The sequence below is a fragment of the Asterias amurensis genome, chromosome 3 (assembly GCF_032118995.1).
Source record: "Asterias amurensis chromosome 3, ASM3211899v1".
Lineage (NCBI taxonomy): Eukaryota > Metazoa > Echinodermata > Asteroidea > Forcipulatida > Asteriidae > Asterias > Asterias amurensis.
The window spans coordinates 22,213,299-22,232,964 of NC_092650.1; the positions used below are offsets into that span (position 1 = coordinate 22,213,299).

A 19,666-nucleotide genomic window follows, 5' to 3' on the forward strand; every position below is an offset into this window, starting at 1 on the left:
TATTTCTCAACAAATAGGACATTTCAGACCATAATATTTCATGGGATGTTTTCTCTTATCATTATCATAGACCGTGTAAGTTTTATGCTAATCTGTGATCTGCACAATTTTTGTTTCTTATTAAAACTGTAATGTTCCTTTAAGAGTTAGGTTCCACTAAAACTAATCATCAAAAATTAAAACCAATTGTGAATAGGCCTTTTGAATTGAATTGTATATTACTAACTAGGTGATATACAGGGATTTTAAATTACAACATTCCTGTAATATTTATCAGCTCCCTGGGGGGTACTGTATACAGCCTGAGCTGCCGTGGCGCTATAAAGGCTTTTTCAAATAAAATATCAACCTCTACCCTCGCAGGTATCCATTTTATACCCCTTGGTGGAGAGAAGCAATTACAATAAAGCATCTTGCTCAAGCACACACATGTCATGAACGGGATTCTAACCCACACTCTGATGAATTAACCACGAGACTTGAATTTGATGCTCACAACCGCTCGGCCACGACTCTTAATTTGATAAGATAGAATTGGCCCTCTTGCTGTTTGAGCATTCAGTATCATCTACTGTGGTTTGGAATTATGGATTAACTATGCCAGCATGCAATATGATATCTATACAGTAAGCACACTGTTGAACCTCCTATTGTACATCCAATGGGGTTTTAAATGATAAACTATGCCAGCTGGCAAAAAAAGCGTGTGGTCAATGCATCTACAGAATACACAGTCAACCCTCCTACTGCTGGTCCATTCAATACCACCCACTTTGGTATGAAACATTAGAATTATGCCAGCCTGCAGTATGATAAAATGTGAATTAGTGTATACACAAGACACAGTCAACCCTCCTACTGTCTGACCATTAAATATCATACAGTGTGGTTTTGATTTGAATGATAGATAAATTATGCCAGCCCGCAGAATGATATCATGTTGTCAATGTATTTACTTAGTACACAGTCAACCCTCCTACTGTCTGATCATTCAATATCATACAGTGTGGTTTTGATTTGAATGATAGATAAATTATGCCAGCCCGCAGAATGATATCATGTTGTCAAAATATTTACTTAGTACGCAGTCAACCCTCCTACTGACTGACCATTCAATATCATACAGTGTGGTTTTGATTTGAATGATAGATAAATTATGCCAGCCCGCAGAATGATATCATGTTGTCAAAATGTTTACTTAGTACGCAGTCAACCCTCCTACTGTCTGACCATTTAATATCATACAGTGTGGTTTTGATTTGAATGATAGATAAATTATGCCAGCCCGCAGAATGATATCATGTGGTCAATGTATCTACACAGTACACAGTCAACCCTCCTACTGTCTGACCATTCAATATCATACAGTGTAGTTTTGGCGTGGTTCAAAGCTATGATTCTCGTAGCCACAGTGATTCAAAAGCTTAGGGACTTACTTGAGAGCGGCTACTGAGTGCGTTGAACATGTCAAAGAACACGAAACACGTAAACGTCATTGTGGTGTCCCGAGGGGTAATGATGTTGTCTCGCATCTGGAAAAAAAAAAATCAAACAAAATTTTACTTAAAAAAAAATTATTAGACATTTTACATGATGGTAGAAAATGGTAATAATAATAACTCATTGTTTATATAACGCATTTCACAATAACAAATTACTACGCTTTACATTAGTGCCCCGGTCATTGGGCTGATAACACATTCGGGATAGTGGCATCGTGGACACTTTTAAAGACAAATTGAAATTTCATTAGTTTCAAACAGCTTTTCAGTAGTTGTTTGAACGATATTCCCTCTTCCTTCTGTTGATTCGTTTCTGTTTTCTTCTCTTCATGCGCTTTGAGCACCTTATTGTTGTTATTATTTGTATTATAACATTCCTTTAATTGTTCTCAGCTCCCTGGGGAGCATACAGCCCGGAGCTGCAGTGGCGCTCCAAAGGCTTTTCCAAACACCATATCAACCTCTAATTATTGAATTGAATTGACCAATTTCTTTGCAAAGCGAAAATTGAGTCTGGCACCAGCCACAACAATTCAAACATAATGTAACTTGGGCTGGTAACCTGAATCTTCTAAGCAGTATCTATTCTGTGCTATTTTATGCTGGTTTTGGATGAGGTATTTTGGTCAGTATGGAGTATGGAACACAGTATGTTCAAAACAGTTAAGATAACTATGCAAACTGATAGAAACCAAAACATTATAGGGTGGGCTAATTTTCTGTGACTGTTTTCTTAAGCTATGTTCTATCAGATTGGTCACTTGGGCCCAATTTTATAGAGCTGCTTTAAAGCAAAAAAAGATTGCTTAACAATTATCTGCTAAGCAGAAATGAGCAGGATACCAGCCACAAATGGTACATGTGACAAGTACATGGGAGTTTGGCTGGTAGCATTATTCTGGTCTTCATAATCATTGTGTGCTTAGCTACTTTTTGTGCTAGTTGTTAAGCAGCTCTGGGCCCCAGGATGCACCAGACACCATTACGCAAACAGTACAATGTAGTCTGTTCTCTTGGAGTCCTAACATTTTAAGCAAACACACACACACAGTAACAGCTTCTAGAGATGCTATAAATACCAATCCAACATGCTCCACTCCATTAGTCGAGTAGCCCCAAGACCTTGTTGCTATGGGAAACGGTAAACAATGTCTAGCAATTGTGAAGATTGCGAATGGTTAGTTTTGAAATGCATTGTCTTGTCCATGGGAGCAGAGTGTATTTACTTACTTTTGTGTTTAGCGTTTAACAAAGTAAACTACATTGGTCGAGGGAGAATGTACACAATAGTAGAGATGCTACATGTATAAATACCAATCCAACATGCTCCTCTCCCTTTAAAGTGTAGCCCCAAGACCTTGTTGCTATGGGAAACGGTAAACAACGTCTAGCAATTGTGAAGATTTCGCCCGAATGGTTAATTTTGAAATGCATTGTCTTGTCAATGGGGGAAGAGTAGTGTTTGTGTTTTCTTTAAGTAAGTTACCTTGGTCGAGTAAGAATGTACACAATCTTCTTGCAGCTAATTGTGTAGATAATGGATTGAAGCATATGAAGTGTTGACTGAATGTACATACTACATGTATGTTCATGCAAAGATTTTCGCTGTGTCATGGAGGACCGAAATTGTGGGTCTACTGATACTCAACTAAGCCTACTGAAAAAAGCGCCCCCTCCCGCTTCCATTTAAAAAGAATTATTCGGAGCAAGAGTCAACTTTATTTCATTAAATGTTTTATAGTATGGTATTTTTATTTTTGTTTAAAAGCGATGCCAGCGATTTCACAAAACTCTTCCCAACTTAAGACTAATCTTAGGACTTAGGACGAGTCCCAACCCTGCACTGTAGCATGCAGACCTTAAGCTTAATCCTAAGTTAGGACGAGTTACTCATCCTAAACTCGAGAGAAGACGAGTCCTAACTCTTTGTGAAATCGACCCCTGGACACGTTTTGTATTAACTACTAAAAATATATATATTAGCATAAAAACTTACTTGGTAACAAGCCACAGTGCGCTGTGTTTTATTGTTGTTTGTGTGCCAATAGACTTAGGGTAGCCTTACTTTAAAGGCACTGGACACTATTTGTAATTACTCAAGAACACTATTAGCGTACAAACTTACTTGGTAAACAAGCAACAGGAGCTGTTGATAGTACACAACATTGTTAGAAACACTCCCACTGAAGTAACATACGGAAGTGTCGTGGCCGAGCGGTTAAGATCAACAAATTCAAACTCTGGTGTTTCTGATCAGCAGAGTGTGGGTTCGAATCCCCAGCCGTGACACTTGTGTCCTTAAGCAAGACACTTTCACCATTGCTTCGTCCTTTGGATGGGACGAAAAGCCGTTGGTCCATTGTGTTGTGTAACGCATGTAAAAGAACCCAATGCACTTATCGAAAAGAGAAGGGGTTCGCCCTGGTGTTCCTGGATGTGGCTGCTGTATGCGCCGTAGCACCTTGTAAACCCTTATAAGGTGCTCACTAATTGGGTCTCAACATTCATCACTGCAATAACCTATCTTTCTGAAAGTTTGTATATACTCAGCGCCTTGAGTACCTTGTTTGGTGCGCTATATAAGACTTCGATATTATTATTATTATATAATGTAGTTTTTCAGAAACAAGTAATTTCTCACTCAAATAATTATTTGAAGTTGAGAATGGCATCTCACAAATTTGTGGAACAAGGTTTTTATCTGCCATTATTTTCTTACAACTCTAAATGACCAATATTGAGCCAAAATATGCACAGATTTGTTGTTTTATATTGCGTATTTATATTTATTTGGATACATCAAGTGAGAATACTGGTGTTGACAATACCAAAGGTGTCCAGTGCCTAATGAATTAATTCTGTTATAGAAGCATCAACCCCCGTCCTCGCATAATAATATACTAAATTGTATGTGTAGTGGTCAATTCGACTGACCCTTTATCCATCTATAGTGTTTGCACACGGTAACCTTGATGGATAATTAATTGCTCAAATGCTTGTTAAAGGCACTGGACAATATTGGTAATTACTCAACACAATTGTTAGCACCTTCTTAGTAATGAGCAATGGAGAGCTGTTGATAGTATAATCACAGTGAGAAACGACTCCCTCTGAAGTAATGTAGTTTTTGAGAAAGACGTAATTTCTCACTCGAATATTAAAATACTTCAGGCCTGAAGTGCATTCCATTTTTTGTCCTTTAATTATTTTCTTGCAACTTCGATGACCAATTGAGTCAAAATTTTCAAAGATTTGTTATTTTAATCATTTAAAAAATGTTGAGATACACCAAGTGGGAGCAATTGTCATTGACAATGACCAAAGGGGCCTGCTGTCCAGTACCTTTTAGCACTTAACGAAATTATGCTTACCAGTATAAGGCTACCAGCCAAACTACCATGTCACGTGTACAATTTGTGAGTGGCATTCTGCTCATTTCTGCTAAGCAGAAAGTAGTTGAGCAATATTTTCTGCTTAAGCAGCTCTATGAAATTGTGCCATGCTGTCGATTTCACCAAAATCTTTGTAATTTAGAATTACTCTTAGGACTAAGGACAAGTTAAGTTTCGTAACCATAGGCGTTAGAATGCATTAGAACCCATCCTAAAGTAGGACGAGTTACTCGACCCAACTCTTTGGAAATTGGTTGCTATTCTTTCTGATATTACACAGTTGAGGTATAATTATTCAATTGGCGAACAAAACAAAAAAGACTCTCAGTTCTGTGTTTTATTGGTTCCTGGGGTCGTGTTTTATTGGTCCTGGGGTCGGCAGTCAAATGCAAAATTTACAAAGGAATTTTGTGATTTCTCACAAGGGGTTTTCCCCTTATGCTGCCCAAGAGGTGATCTTTTGTTGAAGGAACATCCGTTCCCAACATGGGGCGATTGAACTAATAAAGAGCAGCAACAAAAGAATAAGCGTCTCGCGTGGGAAAAAAATGGAAATAAAAAAAAATGCTACGAATACATAGAAAAGCGTCTCCAGTGTGAAAAAAAGAAATAAAAAAGAAATGCTATGAATACATAGAAAACGAAACCAAACTTGGGGTTATTCAAATATTTACAAAGCTCCTTCAGTTGCGCTAGCACCTGACTATACACATTTTTGTTGAGTAAACATTTTCTCTCCCCCAAACTTGTTTGTTTTGTAAGTTGTCATGGCATTTTCAATCTAAACAGAACTTTTGAAAGAAGAAGGGGGAAACAAGAACGTTGTGTTGACAACACAAATGCCCCGCTGAGATAGGAGTTGCTAAACCAAGTCCTTTTTTAGTTATGGTTTTAGCCAAAATGAGCTTAATATTTGAGGGGGTCCAAAAACAATAGGCTTCTAGGGGATTCCATGACCAATCCACAAACCAAGTTTTGAGTTGATACGCCAAGTCCTTCTTGAGATGTCGCTCGGACAACATTTCTTTTGTTTTAGCCATAACGAGCTTAATATTTATCTGAGGGGGTCCAAAATCAATAGGCTTCTAGGGGATCCCATGACCAATCCACAAACCAAGTTTTGAGTTGATACGCCAAGTCCTTCTTGAGAAATCGCTCGGACAACATTTCTTTTGTTTTAGCCATAACGAGCTTAATATTTATCTGAGGGGGTCCAAAATCAATAGGCTTCTAGGGGATCCCATGACCAATCCACAAACCAAGTTTGGAGTTGACACGCCAAGTCCTTCTTGAGATATCGCTCGGACAACATTTCTTTTGTTTTAGCTATAACGAGCTTAATATTTATCTGAGGGGGTCCAAAATCAATAGGCTTCTAGGGGATCCCATGACCAATCCACAAACCAAGTTTGGAGTTGATACGCCAAGTCCTTCTTGAGATATCGCTCGGACAACATTTCTTTTGTTTTAGCTATAACGAGCTTAATATTTATCTGAGGGGGTCCAAAATCAATAGGCTTCTAGGGGATCCCATAACCAATCCACAAACCAAGTTTGGAGTCGATATGCCAAGTCCTTCTTGAGATATCGCTCGGACAAGGATGATGTCCACACACACACACACACACACACACACGCACACACGGAAGGACAAGGCAAACATTATATGCCCCTTCGGCTGGCTTCGCCGGCGGGGCATAAAAATAAAATAATAAACTTCAGGTTTTGTTAAAAACTATTAAACAAATTCCCTAAAAACTCAATACGAGAGCAAGATACCAGCAAAATCCACCAATTGAATGATAATTTTCTGACACTGAAGTGAAGAGCAAAATAACATCACTTTACATTTGCTCCGCATTTTCGGCAATTCTGAAAAACACAGGCCCACTTTTTGAATTTTCAATGGATTGATTGTATAAATATCTACATTTATTGTATAAAAACAGTTACAAAAAAACAAAGGTATAGGCCCTACTAATGCCTTTTAAACCAGTACAAATGTATTTACAATTGTCAATAACATCATCATGAAGGTCTTGCTTCGCGGACCCTCAACCAATTGCTCTATCTATCACTACCTGATAAGGTTTAAACGAATAAGTGTGTTCCAAGGCTGATTCATTTTAACATCCTTTCCCAGAATCACAATAAGCCTATGGGGGGGGGGGGGGGGTGACGTTAAATACACCAATCCTTTTGCTACTAATCTATGTTGTTGTCACTAAAATAGGTCAGGAACAATCAAACATATATGTTAGGAGGTTGCTATTTATATTCTTCCGAAAATTGTGTTCAGCTGTTTGCAGACTGAAGACTATTAACTGTATTAATTCTTTATTATTTAAAGTCTCAGTGTCTGGTTGCTAAATCCCTATCTGGGATTTAATGCATTAGGGCCTATGTGGTGAGGTATCAATGTGTAAATGTCTTGCGGTAACACCGCCTGTGTGTGAGTACTTGCCAGGTAGGTTTCAGTTTCCTGATGCTGACTAATAATAATATCAAAGTCTTCTATTTTTGTACACACCGGGAAGAGTCGGCTTGCGGTCATCAAACGACACTACCCGTCTTGTTGAACACAAAAATAACCCACAGATCTCTTGCTTCAGCTGCTGAAAAATCCTTCTCTTTTGCCGCTCCTAAACTTTGGAAAAGTCCCCCCCCCCCCATCTATGCGCTCGGCTGATTCACTTCATACTTTCAAGAATCTGAAATCACACCTGTTCCCACAAAGATTGTTTTGCTGTTTGGTTCAATTTGCATTTTGTCTCATGGTTTGTTTGTTTCTCTGTTTCATCACAAACCGCTGTGGTCTTGATGAAATGGCGGTATATAAAACATTTGTGTATGTATGTATGTATGTGTTCTATAGCGCACGTATATATCAAACAGGGTACTCAAGGCGCTGAGTAATACCCACCTTCAGAAAGATAGGTTATTGCAGTGATGAAATCTGAGTCCCCATTATTTAGCACCTTATAAGGGTGCTAAGGCGCTATGGCGCATACAGCAGCCAAAGCTAGGAACACTGGGGAGAACCCCTTCTCTTTTCGATAAGTGTACTGGGTACTTTTACATACGTTACACAACACATGGGACCAACGGCTTTACGTCCCATCCCAAGGACAAAGTAATGGCTGAGAACCAATCAAGAAATCACTCCGTGGTAGTGAAGTTAATATTGATCCTCTATTTGTATAGTCCCAGCCAATTTTCTACCATCCACCCAGGTACATGTAGTAGTTAAAAGGCAGGACAGTTCTTTTCAAAACTGAGAAGTCTCCCGAAAATCTACTCCGCAGTAGTAGAATAGAATGCATAGCAAGACAGTTCCCAAATATGCCTAAAGAACAAAACCTACCTAGCAAACACACACACACATGCTGTTAACACAAGCCGAAAAATAAATCCCTTTTATTGTCACTAAATAGGTCATGAACGATGAATGTATTGTCAGACATGTAGCAAGTATGTTAGGAGGTTACTATTTATATTCCACTGAAAGTGTGTCCACCTGTGTTTGCAGATTGAGAACTGTTAAAGGTACAGTATTATTCTTTATTATTTAGTTTTAGTCTAAAAGCTAACTCATTTATGAAGTTTTTGCTAGAACCCTTTTTTCTGTTAAAACATTTCCCTCTGGAATTATGTCACACCCTAGAAACCAGTATCGGAAAACCTTCAAAGAAACAAGCAGCTGATTTTGGCTGGTGCAACCAGACTTATGACCAAAGTATTTGCATGCTGAGAGTTGTGGATGTCCCCCCCCCCAACTATTTTCTCCTGATTCGCACACAACAGATTAAACACACATTTTCACAGGTTTATTACCTAATGTATAAGGTTGATCCAGCCCTGAATCTTCATATTTGAAAGGGCGAGGCCATTTTCATTTTGCAAAGGCCAAGGGCATTTAATTAGAAAATCTTAGTGAAGGGGCATCAAGGCCAAGTTCAGGGGCATAGAGGCCATGCCCATGACCTGCCTGTAATTCCAGGCATGTTGATAACCCAAAACATGATCACTATTTTGTCAGCTAAACCAATCCCAAGTTCACAAATTTACAACTAACTGACAGGGTTTACAGGAGGTAAAGTTTAAAGACTTCTCTTGAAATATTATTCCATGAAATACCTTAGGTCTACTTTTTGAGAAAACATTGAAACAATTATCAATTCTTGACAACGTGAATTACGGATTTATAGTAAACACATGTCATGACATGGCGAAACGTGTGGAAACAAGGGTGGGTTTTCCCGTTATTTTCTCCCAACTCCGATGACCGATTGAGCCTAAATTTTCACAGGTTTGTTATGTGATATATAAGTTGTGTTACACGAAGTGTGGGCCTTTGGACAGTACTGTTAACCGTAAGTGTCCAATGGCTTTAAAGTACAGTAAATTAAAAAAGCATTCTTGGAAAACAACACCTGGCACAACTGTTTTTGAGTTGTTATTTGAAAAAGATTATTTTATTTTTACTCTAAGGTTAGCTTTTTGCAGAATGTCGTGCAGAATGCAGTGATTTGAATCACTGCCAATCCATTTACAGAACACCTTGGCTCACGATCGTACGGCAATTTGACCAAAACAAAATGAAAGGATGGTGCCAGGCACAGCAGGACAGCATTCTGTGTCTTTTTATTTTCAGTGGCACAGCTCCGGCCTGGAATTACACGCAGGCCAAAGAGGCCCCGTTGCCCCTGGTCTTGGCACAGGTGCCCTTCAAAAAGTTTCCCATTGAATTTATAGCAGTTTTTGTGTAGTATTTGGGTACTTTTGGAAACACAAAACACAATGTTCACAGATTTACATTAAACTAACACCGTTTGAAAAGTATTACCTGCTGAGGTGCTGTAGTTTTTGAGAAGTTAATAAAACAATGTCACAAAAATAATGTCCGTTTCAGTTTTAGCATGTAAACCGCATTTACCAGAAGTGCATAAAAAAATGATGAGCAAAAACTATTTTGTGATTTGTTTTACTCATTTCTCTAAAACTACATTTCTCAAAACTTGTTCCTCAGCAATTAAAGGAACACGTTGCCTTGGATCGGACGAGTTGGTCTCTTAAAAGCGTTTGAAACCGCTTGTTATGAAATGCATATGGTTAGAAAGATGTTTTAATAGTAGAATATAATGATCCACACAAGTATCACTCGAAATTGCACGGTTTTCCTTTTACGTCGCGAACTATCACGGTCGGCCATTTATGGGAGTCAAAATTTTGACTCCCATAAATGGCCGACCGTGTTAGTCGACAGGGTAAAAAGAAAACCACACAATTTCGAGGCATATTTGTGTAGATCATTGTATTCTACTTTTACAATATCTTTCTAACCATACACATTTGACAACAAACGGTTACAGAACGCTTTTCAAAGACCAACTCGACCGAAGGCAACGTGTTCCTTTAATATTTTCAGAGAGGCTTTCTAAATGTACTGGCATCATTATCTTCAAACTGTGTAAGTTTAACAAAAACCTGTGGACACTGTGGACCCTTTAAAGCACTGTATATTCTGTACTTTCGTATGAGTCTTGTGGAAAGCGTGTGGGTGGTTAGATCGGCCCCTGGACCTAAGGCCGTTAAGTATTGCACTCACTCTACTCCATACACTCGCTTCACTTGCCTTGCCATTCAAATGCAAAATTACCCAGGCACTCACTCTGCTCCAGCTGTACAACCCTGCAACAAGACACTTAACCATTTAAGTGCTTTATCTTTTGGATGGGACGTAAAGGCTGTACTAGGTCCCATGTGTTGTGTGATGCAAATAAAAGAACCCAGTTACACTTATCGTTTAGAGAAAAAGATCTGCCAAGGTGTTTCTGGCATGGTTGGTTGCACCATATCACCTTGTACAAACCCAGACAAGGTGCTGTTTAGATCAGTCTCAGAATTCATGATCTTAGCATAACTGCCCGTCAAAATGGCCAAGTAGATCCTTGACACATTATGCTTTACATGTAGGCCAATTTAGTTATAGTAAATGCAAGTACGTCTTCAAATTTCTTTTACTTTTATTGGGCCTCAACATTTTATAAAGCAGTGTTTATCAGGCTGCTAAACATTTCGCTGCAGGAAACATTCAATCAGATTAAAGTGTTTTTAAACCCCTCTCTCTCTCTAAAACCACATTCTATTCAAGGGGAACTGTTTCTGAACTATCAATAGCTGCAGTGTTTCTTATGTGCCAAGTTAGATTTTATGGCAATTAATTTATTGAGTATACCAAAGGCAGTGGACACTACTGGTAATTACTCAAAATAATAATTAGCATAAAACCTTACTTGGCAACATGCTTGGTAACGAGTAATTGGGAGCTGTTGATAGAATAACACATTGTGAGAAACAGCTCCCTCTGAAGTAACGTAGTTTTCAAGAAAGAAGTAATTTTCCACAAATTTGATTTCAAGATGATCGTTTGTATTACAATGTTTTTACTAATATCTTGCTACTTTTTTAACTGTTGTGTATTTTTAAAAAGCCATATTGCTATTTTTCTCATGGTTTTTTAATCCTGCATTTCAATGTTTTTCTTGACTGTACAGCGCTTTGAAACAGTGTTAAAGCGCTTTATAAATGCATTAAAGTTAAGTTAAGTTAAGTTTAAGACCTGAGAGAATTAGAATGTGAGGTCTCAAAATCAAGCATCGGAAAGCACACAACTTCGTGTGACAAAGGTGTTTTTCTTTCATTATTATCTCGCAACTTTGAACGACCAAATGAGCTAAAAATTTGTTGAGACACACCAAGTGAGAAGACTGGTCTTTGAAAATTACCAAAGGTGTCTAGTGCCTTTAAGGACACAATTGATACTAACTACATGTACTGATCATAAAACATTCCTCCTTTACACACTCCAACACCATTACCAAAGGCCAGTTCCTAGAAGGACAACAAGCAAGACCCATGACATCAAATGAGGATATGCAAACAAAGATTTAGAAACAAAACTTGATAAGAAAACATACAACCCTGAACTTTTATGACAGATTGTCATGATCAATTGCGTAAAAACACTACAGGCGTCATCAACTGACTGTTGATACACCATTGATTTGGGCTTCTGTGGTAGTTGCAACGTGTAAATATTGCTCACAAGTCAAAGTCCGCTGTTGCACATTCCTTTGTACCATTGTTATTAAAAGCCATTTCCACTTCAAAGAGGTGCACTTCAGACTACGGCTTAATTTCATAGAGCTGCGTTAAAGACACTGGATACTGTTCGCAATTGTCAAAGACCAGTCTTCTCACTTGGTGTATATCAGCATATATATGCATAAAATAACAAACCTGTGAAAATTTGAGCTCAATCGGTCATTGAAGTTGCGAGATAATAATGAAAGAAAAACACCCTTGTCACACGAAGTAATTACCAATAGTGTCCACTGCCTTTAAATGAATGGTACACGTTTGGTAATTACCCAGAACAGATATTAACTTAAAAACTGACTTGGTAACGAGCATTGGAGAGCTGTTGATAGTATAAAACATTTTGAGAAACGGCTCCCTCTGAAGTTGCATAGATTTTAAGAAAGAGGTAACTTCTCACTATAATAAAAGACTTTTAGCCAGAATTCTTTAATTCCTATCTGACTGAAAGCACCAAATACGTCCAACAAGGGTGTTTCTTCTCTCCTCATTTTCTCAACAGGCGGAATATCAGTCATAAATGGTTCAATTGAGATGGTATTTTGGTTAGTAACCTTATTTTTGGTGAGCATAATTTGTTTGATCTTGCCTGATTTTGCAGCTCTGTGAAATGTGTCCTCGATCACGAAGTCAAGAGGACTTTTTAGTTGGTTATTTTGTTATGTGAGATCACATAACGTCCCGGACGGCCGCCTTAAGGTTGAGGGCTAGACTTAAAGGAACACGTTGCCTTGGATCGGTCGAGTTGGTCTTTGAAAAGCGTTTGTAACCGTTTTTTATAAAATGCATATGGGTAGAAAGATGTTGTAAAAGTAGAATACAATGATCCACACAAACATGCAAAATTGCGTGGTTTTCCTTTAACCTCGTCGACTAACACGTCGGCCATTTATGGGGGTCAAAATTTTGACTCCCATAAACGGCCGGCCATGTTAGTTCGCACAGTAGAAGGAAAACCACGCAATTTCGAGGCAAACTTGTGTGGATCATTGTATTCTACTTTTAAAACATCTTTCCAACCATATGCATTTTATAAAAAACGGTTACAAACGCTTTTGTTTTGACCAACTCGTCCGATCCAAGGCAACGTGTTCCTTTAACTGATTTGGGCTATCGACCCAAATCAACTTGCCACCATGGGCACAATACCACCTACTCCTGGGGCTGAAACAGGGTTACCCCCGTCACAGTCTGTAGGGATGAAGGCGTGGGTATCTTAGGAGCCAGACAGGTAGAGCGGAATGCAATACCTTTCCAACTTTTTCTGAAGCCATTATGGTTTTAAGTGCCTCGACCGGTATTCTAACCCAAAAACCAAAACCCTGTTGTAGACACTTTTGTAAGTTTTGGGCTTTATTTCTTGAACAAAACTATTAAGCATTTCTATAGAGTGATGTCACCATTATAGACTTTGCAAATCTTAAATGGTGTTTTGAAGCTTTGCAAATCTTACTCATATTCCAACTTCCTGGACCAAATTGGTCTCATTTATATAAAGTTTTCAGAAAGTTTTACATAAATTAGGGTAGTTTGGTTTTACCCATATACACTGATCTTTGTACAGTTGTAAGTATCAGTCTTGCCCGAATTCTGTGAAAAATATATTTCTTTAGATATATATTCTTCATCCCCGATGCAAATAAAACTATGGTCTTTTGATGAGTTTTGCAAGTTTTTCAAACCAAGCACGTTATTGTCGCTACGCTTCACATGATTCATACCACCCATGATTTTTATTACTATGTTGTTCCATGGAGGAATAAATTCCACCATGGTTGTTCCAAAACAACTGGCATGCACACCCCAATAAAACTATGGTCTTTTGATGAGTTTTGCAAGTTTTTCAAACCAAGCACGTTATTGTCGCTACGCTTGACATGATTCATACCACCCATGATTTTTGTTACTATGTTGTTCCATGGAGGAATAAATTCCACCATGGTTGTTCCAAAGCAACTGGCATGCACACCCCAATAAACTGATTACAATCAACTATAAATACCCCATTGATTGTCGTGTCCTTACATCACCAAGCAAAGTGCAAACTTGACATGCCTTGACCATTGTTAAGGCCATTTCCACTTAAACCGAAGTGTAAATATGCATGACGTCAGAAGAAAAAACCTTGGTGACGCAGAACGGCTGAGGGGGTATTTCAGCTTGTCAATTATAGGCAAAATAAATTGGTGACATCAAATTTGTGGCTTACTTGCATTGATTTCTTTCAAAGAGGTGGTTGAAACGCATGCCTACCCTTACAGACTGTAAAGGGGGTAACCCCATTTCAGCCCCATTATTGTTTCGTAAAAAACTCGGAAGGTGTATTCTGCTCTTCAGCCACGCTCCTAGTGGACGATACGCATGACTACACCCTTACAGACTGTGAAGGGGGGTAACCCCATTTCAGCCACATAATTGCTTCGTAAAAAGTGGGGGTGGTAGTGCATTCTGTTCTACCAGCCAGGGTCCCAGTGAGATGATACGCATGCCTACATCCTTACAGACTGTTAAGGGGGTAACCCCATTTCATCCCCCATAAATGCTTCGTAAAAAACTTGGAAGGTGTATTCTGCTCTCCAGTGGACGATACGCATGACTACACCCTTACAGACTGTGAAGGGGGTAACCCCATTTCAACCCCACAATTGCTAAGAAAAACTGGGAAGGTAGTGCATTCTGCTCTGATTTGAGGTGACCCCTCTTAAAAAACTTTTTTTTATAAACATATAACCCCATAAGCATTTTGTTGTTTGTAAAGTAACAACACAGACTGTTTAACAGATGGAAATTTGCATCAGGGATAAAGAATATTAACTTTGGCCCTTTACCCATAATACACCATTTTGTGTTAGCACTGTATACTCAGTACTTTCCCGAGCTCTGTGAAAAAAAAATCACCTGTAGGCATATTACTCGGGTGGGATTTAAACCCCTGACCTTTGCAATTCAAGAGCAGTGTCTTACCAACTAGACCACCGAGATTACCCTGGTATGGTAGCTACAGGAAGTTTGAATCACTTTTTTTTTTAAGCAGCGGATACCACTATGATTTAACAGGTCCCAATTTGCATTGGGGATAGAGAATATTAACTGTTACCGATTACAAGTAAAACTGTCTGACCAATTTATGTTATCCACATAACTCTGAATGAAAGGTTGGCATGCTGTGAAGGCATAGTCTACCTTCATGTAGTTAACCCTTCTACTGTCTTACCATTAAGTATTACTCCCATGATTTTGAATGAACAATTATATGCGGCGAATGCGTAGGCTATACAGTTACAAATGGACCCTTCCTACTGTCTGACCATTCAATATCATGTACTGTTTCGAACGATAGTTAACCTACAATATGCCAGCCTGCAATGTGATATCAATGAGTTCATGCAGAACACAGTCAACCCTCCTACTATCAGACCCTTCAACAGAATCAGTTGGTGTTTTGAATCAGGGAATAATATAGTAGGAGACAAGGTCTTCAAACGGCCGTTTAAAATTGGGTCAGGGGCAGGTGATACACGACCGTGCCGAAGGCAAGCTCCTTTACTGCACGTATAGCATCAGCAACCACACATCATACAATTAACTCATTAATAGTGGTTTTGTATATCGCTCATAACCGTCACTCAGTGACACTCAAGGCCTTTAACATTCAGTATTTTCCCTGCACGGTGTGTAGGACTACATTTGAGTTATATGAGAACTACTCATTCAGCATTATGTAATGGTTTAAAAGGTGCTGTGGCGCAAAAAGCTGAGCCCCTTTTCAAAACAGGAACACAAGGGCAACCCGGAACACAAGGGCAACCCCTCCTTCTCGTTCGATAAGTGAACTAGGTTATTTTAAAGGAGTTGCACAACATACAGGACCAACAGCTTTACGTCCCATTCTAAGAACGAAGCATCATGCTCAAGTGTCTTGCCTATGGGCACAGGTGTCATGACTGGCACTCAAACTTTAAGTCTAAATTTCTCATCCTTGACTTTATCACTAATTTACAGACATTGGACACTATTGGTTATTGTCAAAGACCAGTCTTCTCACTAGGTGTATATACAAATTTGAGCTTAATCAGTTGTCGAAGTTGCGAGATAATAAAGAAAGGAAAAAACACCCTTGTCACACGAAGTTGTGTGCTTCAGATGCTTGATTTCGAGACCTCAAATTCTAAATCTGAGGTCTTGAAATCAAATTTGTGGAACTTACTTCTTTCTCACAATGTTTTATACTATCAACCTCTCCCCATTACTTGTTACCGAGAAATGTTTTGTGCTAGTAATTATTTTGAGTAGTTACCAATACTGTCCACTGCCTTTAAATGGTCCAACAACAAAAAAACACAAAAAGAAGAAAACGATGTGAATTTAGAAGTTTGTCTTACCTCTCTCCAAAAGATCCAGAGTGTTCCACTGACGATGATGATGGCCGACATGACGACGTTGATCAGCAACGGTTTCGTGATCATCGGATCTTTGACGCGTCGTGGTTTCTGACGGACGATATCCTCATCGACTGGTTCCTTACCAAGACTAGTCAGGAAAAGATTACTATTAGGCCGTGTCCGAAACGACGACTTCGGCTACAGCTACGTCTAGATCAGCGCGTCTACCAGTGTTGAAGAATAGGCAGACGCGCGCGATCTAGCCGTAGCTGTAGCCGAAGTCGCCGTTTCGAACACGGCCTTAATATTTACTTGGCCTCAACAATATAAGAACAACAAGTACAATACAAGGCATTACAAAGAATAAAGAAACCAAAATGACAAAGCAACATTCGTTACATGATAATCCTCAACCCTCCTACCATGTGACCATTATTGCCTGAAATAGCACCCTCTTGAGAAATAACCTTTGTGTACTCGTCAGATGATATCCTCATCGACTATTACAAAAACCAAATTAAAACTCAGTAGAGGGAAGGCGTTGTGCAAGAGATGGGTCTTGACACTTAACAATACAAGAACAACAAGTACAATACAAGGCAGTGTCATGGCCGAGCGGTTAAGAGCACTGGATTCAAGCACTGGTGTTTGATCAGCAGGGTGTGGGTTCGGATCCCGGTCGTGACACTCGCTACATAAAATTGGGGAGGTAGTGCTTTTTGCTCTACCGGCCAGGCTTCGAATTGATGATACCCAAGCCTACATTCGTATGGACTGTAAAAGGGGTAACCCTGTTTCAGCCCTAGGAGTAGGTGGCAACGGCCTCTGGAAAATATAATTGTAGCCCACACCTCGAAGTGGCCTTCAGGCCTTGTGTGTCAGGCGACTTGCATAAAAAAAAATAAAAAAAATTAAGAAGAATAAAGAAACCAAAATGACAAAGCAACATTCGTTACATGATTATCCTCAACCCTCCAACTGTGTGACCATTATTGCCTGAAATAGCACCCTATTGTGAAATAACCTTTGTGTACTCATCAGATGATATCCTCATCGACTATTTCAAAAACCTAATTAAAACTCAGTAGAGGGAAGGCATAGTGCAAGAGACATGGGTCTTGACACTTAACATTATAACCAAGTCCTTCATATGTGTTTCAATACTGTCAGGACTGTATACTCAGTACTTTCCAAAGTTCTGTGGAAAAAAAGTATACCATAGGCAGCAGCCGATTTCACAAAACGCTAGGATTATTCCCATCTTGGGTTGGCATGAGTAAAGCGTCCTAACTTAAAATGGGTTCATTGCGCCCTAACGTCTTCGGATACAGAATTAACTCTTCCTAAGTCCTAAGATTAATCCTAAGTTAGGAAGAGTTTGGTGAAATCGACGGCAGATCATTCAGGATGTATCTACTTCTTAACAGCTTATGGAATTGGGCCCTGGTAGTTACCTTTGAGCTGGTGGTCCGTCCATAATAATGTTGATCCATAGGATCTGCATTGCATTGAGTGGGTTGGGAAATTTCAGAAGAGTGGACAGTGCAATCAGAGACAGGGCAGCTATACTCCTGCAGGAAAACATAATATTGAAAAAAATTAACATTCAAAATATACAAAGTAGCTTTTAATTTCTTGTTTATCACCTTATGTGGTGTATTTTTTTAAACAGTTTTTAACTGTGATACATGTTTTTTATAATAAACCCATTATTTTATTTAATCGAATTGAAAGGTATTTTTTTTTGCCCTCAGTAAAAAAAAAAGAAGGAAAATGTTATTGGGTAAAAGGGCTGGCCTACAAAACTACATGTAATATGAGTTATGACTACGATTGTAGCCCTGTGATGGCAGTCTCCCGATTTTGTCAAGATATTTACTTGGGGACGTTAGTCAGAAGCCTTTTTAATTTAAACTGCTCCCAAATCAAGGATAAAACCCAAGTACACAAGTCACATGGCAATGCTGTAAAAAGATTACAAGGTATTCAGTAATGTAAATAGTAGAGCCCAGCTCATACTTCCTCGAATGCATTACAAGTTTTGAAATGCGCCTTAGTTTTGACCGCGCGAGGGCGCTATAAATAGTATTTTTATCACTTCCGGGGTATACGCGATTTGCCCTGCACAAATCAATAGGCGTTCTGTCACTTTTGTTGCGCCGTAGTTTCAAATTGCTTTAGAGGTGGATTATAACAGCTCCTTCAAAAGTCTTATTGTCCGTGATGGATTAGATGTCTGTGGTGGTAATGTGTTCCAGTCTTTAATGAATGGTTTGGGTATGAATGAATATAATCCCGGAAATGATTGAGAGCGCCCTCACGCGGTCAAAAATATGGCCCATTACAAATTTGCAACAAATAATTCGCGTCAGTTGAAATATGCTCAACTCCTGAATGGCTTAACGCCAGTACTCAATTTCATAGAGCTGCTTAGCACAAAATTTGCTTCAGCTATACAATTCCTTGCTTAGTTAAATTAGATTACCCGCCAAGACTCAACTCAATTGTTTCACTAAGTAAACAACAGCTAAATACCAGTCACAAGCAATGTTTATCCCATTAATTTTTGCCAGTTAAATGTGTAAAATAAGCAAGCTATTTTTCGTGCTTAAGTGGATTTTGTACTTTTAATTTCTTAAAAGCAGCTCTACGAAATTGGCCCCTGGTACATATACTTACGTGCTCAGTTGAAATCTAACAAAGTTTTTAATGTTGTAGTAGATGGCTTTGCCCTCCTTGATGGCGGCCATGACAGTCACAAAGTTATCATCTACAAGGATCATATCAGCGGCTTCTTTACTGACGTCTGTCCCTGTTCGCCCCATGGCTATGCCGATATCCGCCGTCTTTAACGCCACGGCGTCATTGACTCCGTCTCCTGTCATACCGACGACCAGTCCGTTGGCTTGCAGCGCCTGTATGATGGGTTGAGAGACAATCTATTAAAGGCACTGGACATGTTTGGTAATTGTCAAATACCAGTGTTCTCACTTGGTGCATCCCAATAAACATGTATGCATACAATTACAAACCTGTGAAAATTTTGACTCAAATGATCATCGAAGTTGCAAGAGAATAATGAAAGAAAAAGACACTATTGTTGCATTACTTTGTGTGTTTTCAGATGCATAACAAAAGGCTTAGCTGAAGTCTTTTTTTTCTCCTTTCATTATTTCAACTTCAATGACCAATAGCGACCCAATTTGCACAGATTAGTTATTTGTTGCAT

At 39.0% G+C, this 19,666-nt stretch overlaps 1 protein-coding gene across 1 annotated transcript in view; it reads right to left on the reverse strand.

The window, feature by feature from the left end:
* The window catches only part of LOC139935204 (calcium-transporting ATPase type 2C member 1-like), a 46,913-nt gene that overhangs the window by 10,680 nt on the left and 16,567 nt on the right, over positions 1–19,666 (reverse strand). Inside the window, exons 18-21 of the mRNA XM_071929687.1 lie at positions 19,117–19,352; positions 17,892–18,008; positions 16,438–16,585; positions 1,437–1,532 (exon numbers count right to left, since the gene is read on the reverse strand). Coding sequence (XP_071785788.1) covers positions 1,437–1,532; positions 16,438–16,585; positions 17,892–18,008; positions 19,117–19,352 — 597 coding nt within the window. The remainder of the gene's footprint in view (positions 1–1,436; positions 1,533–16,437; positions 16,586–17,891; positions 18,009–19,116; positions 19,353–19,666) is intronic.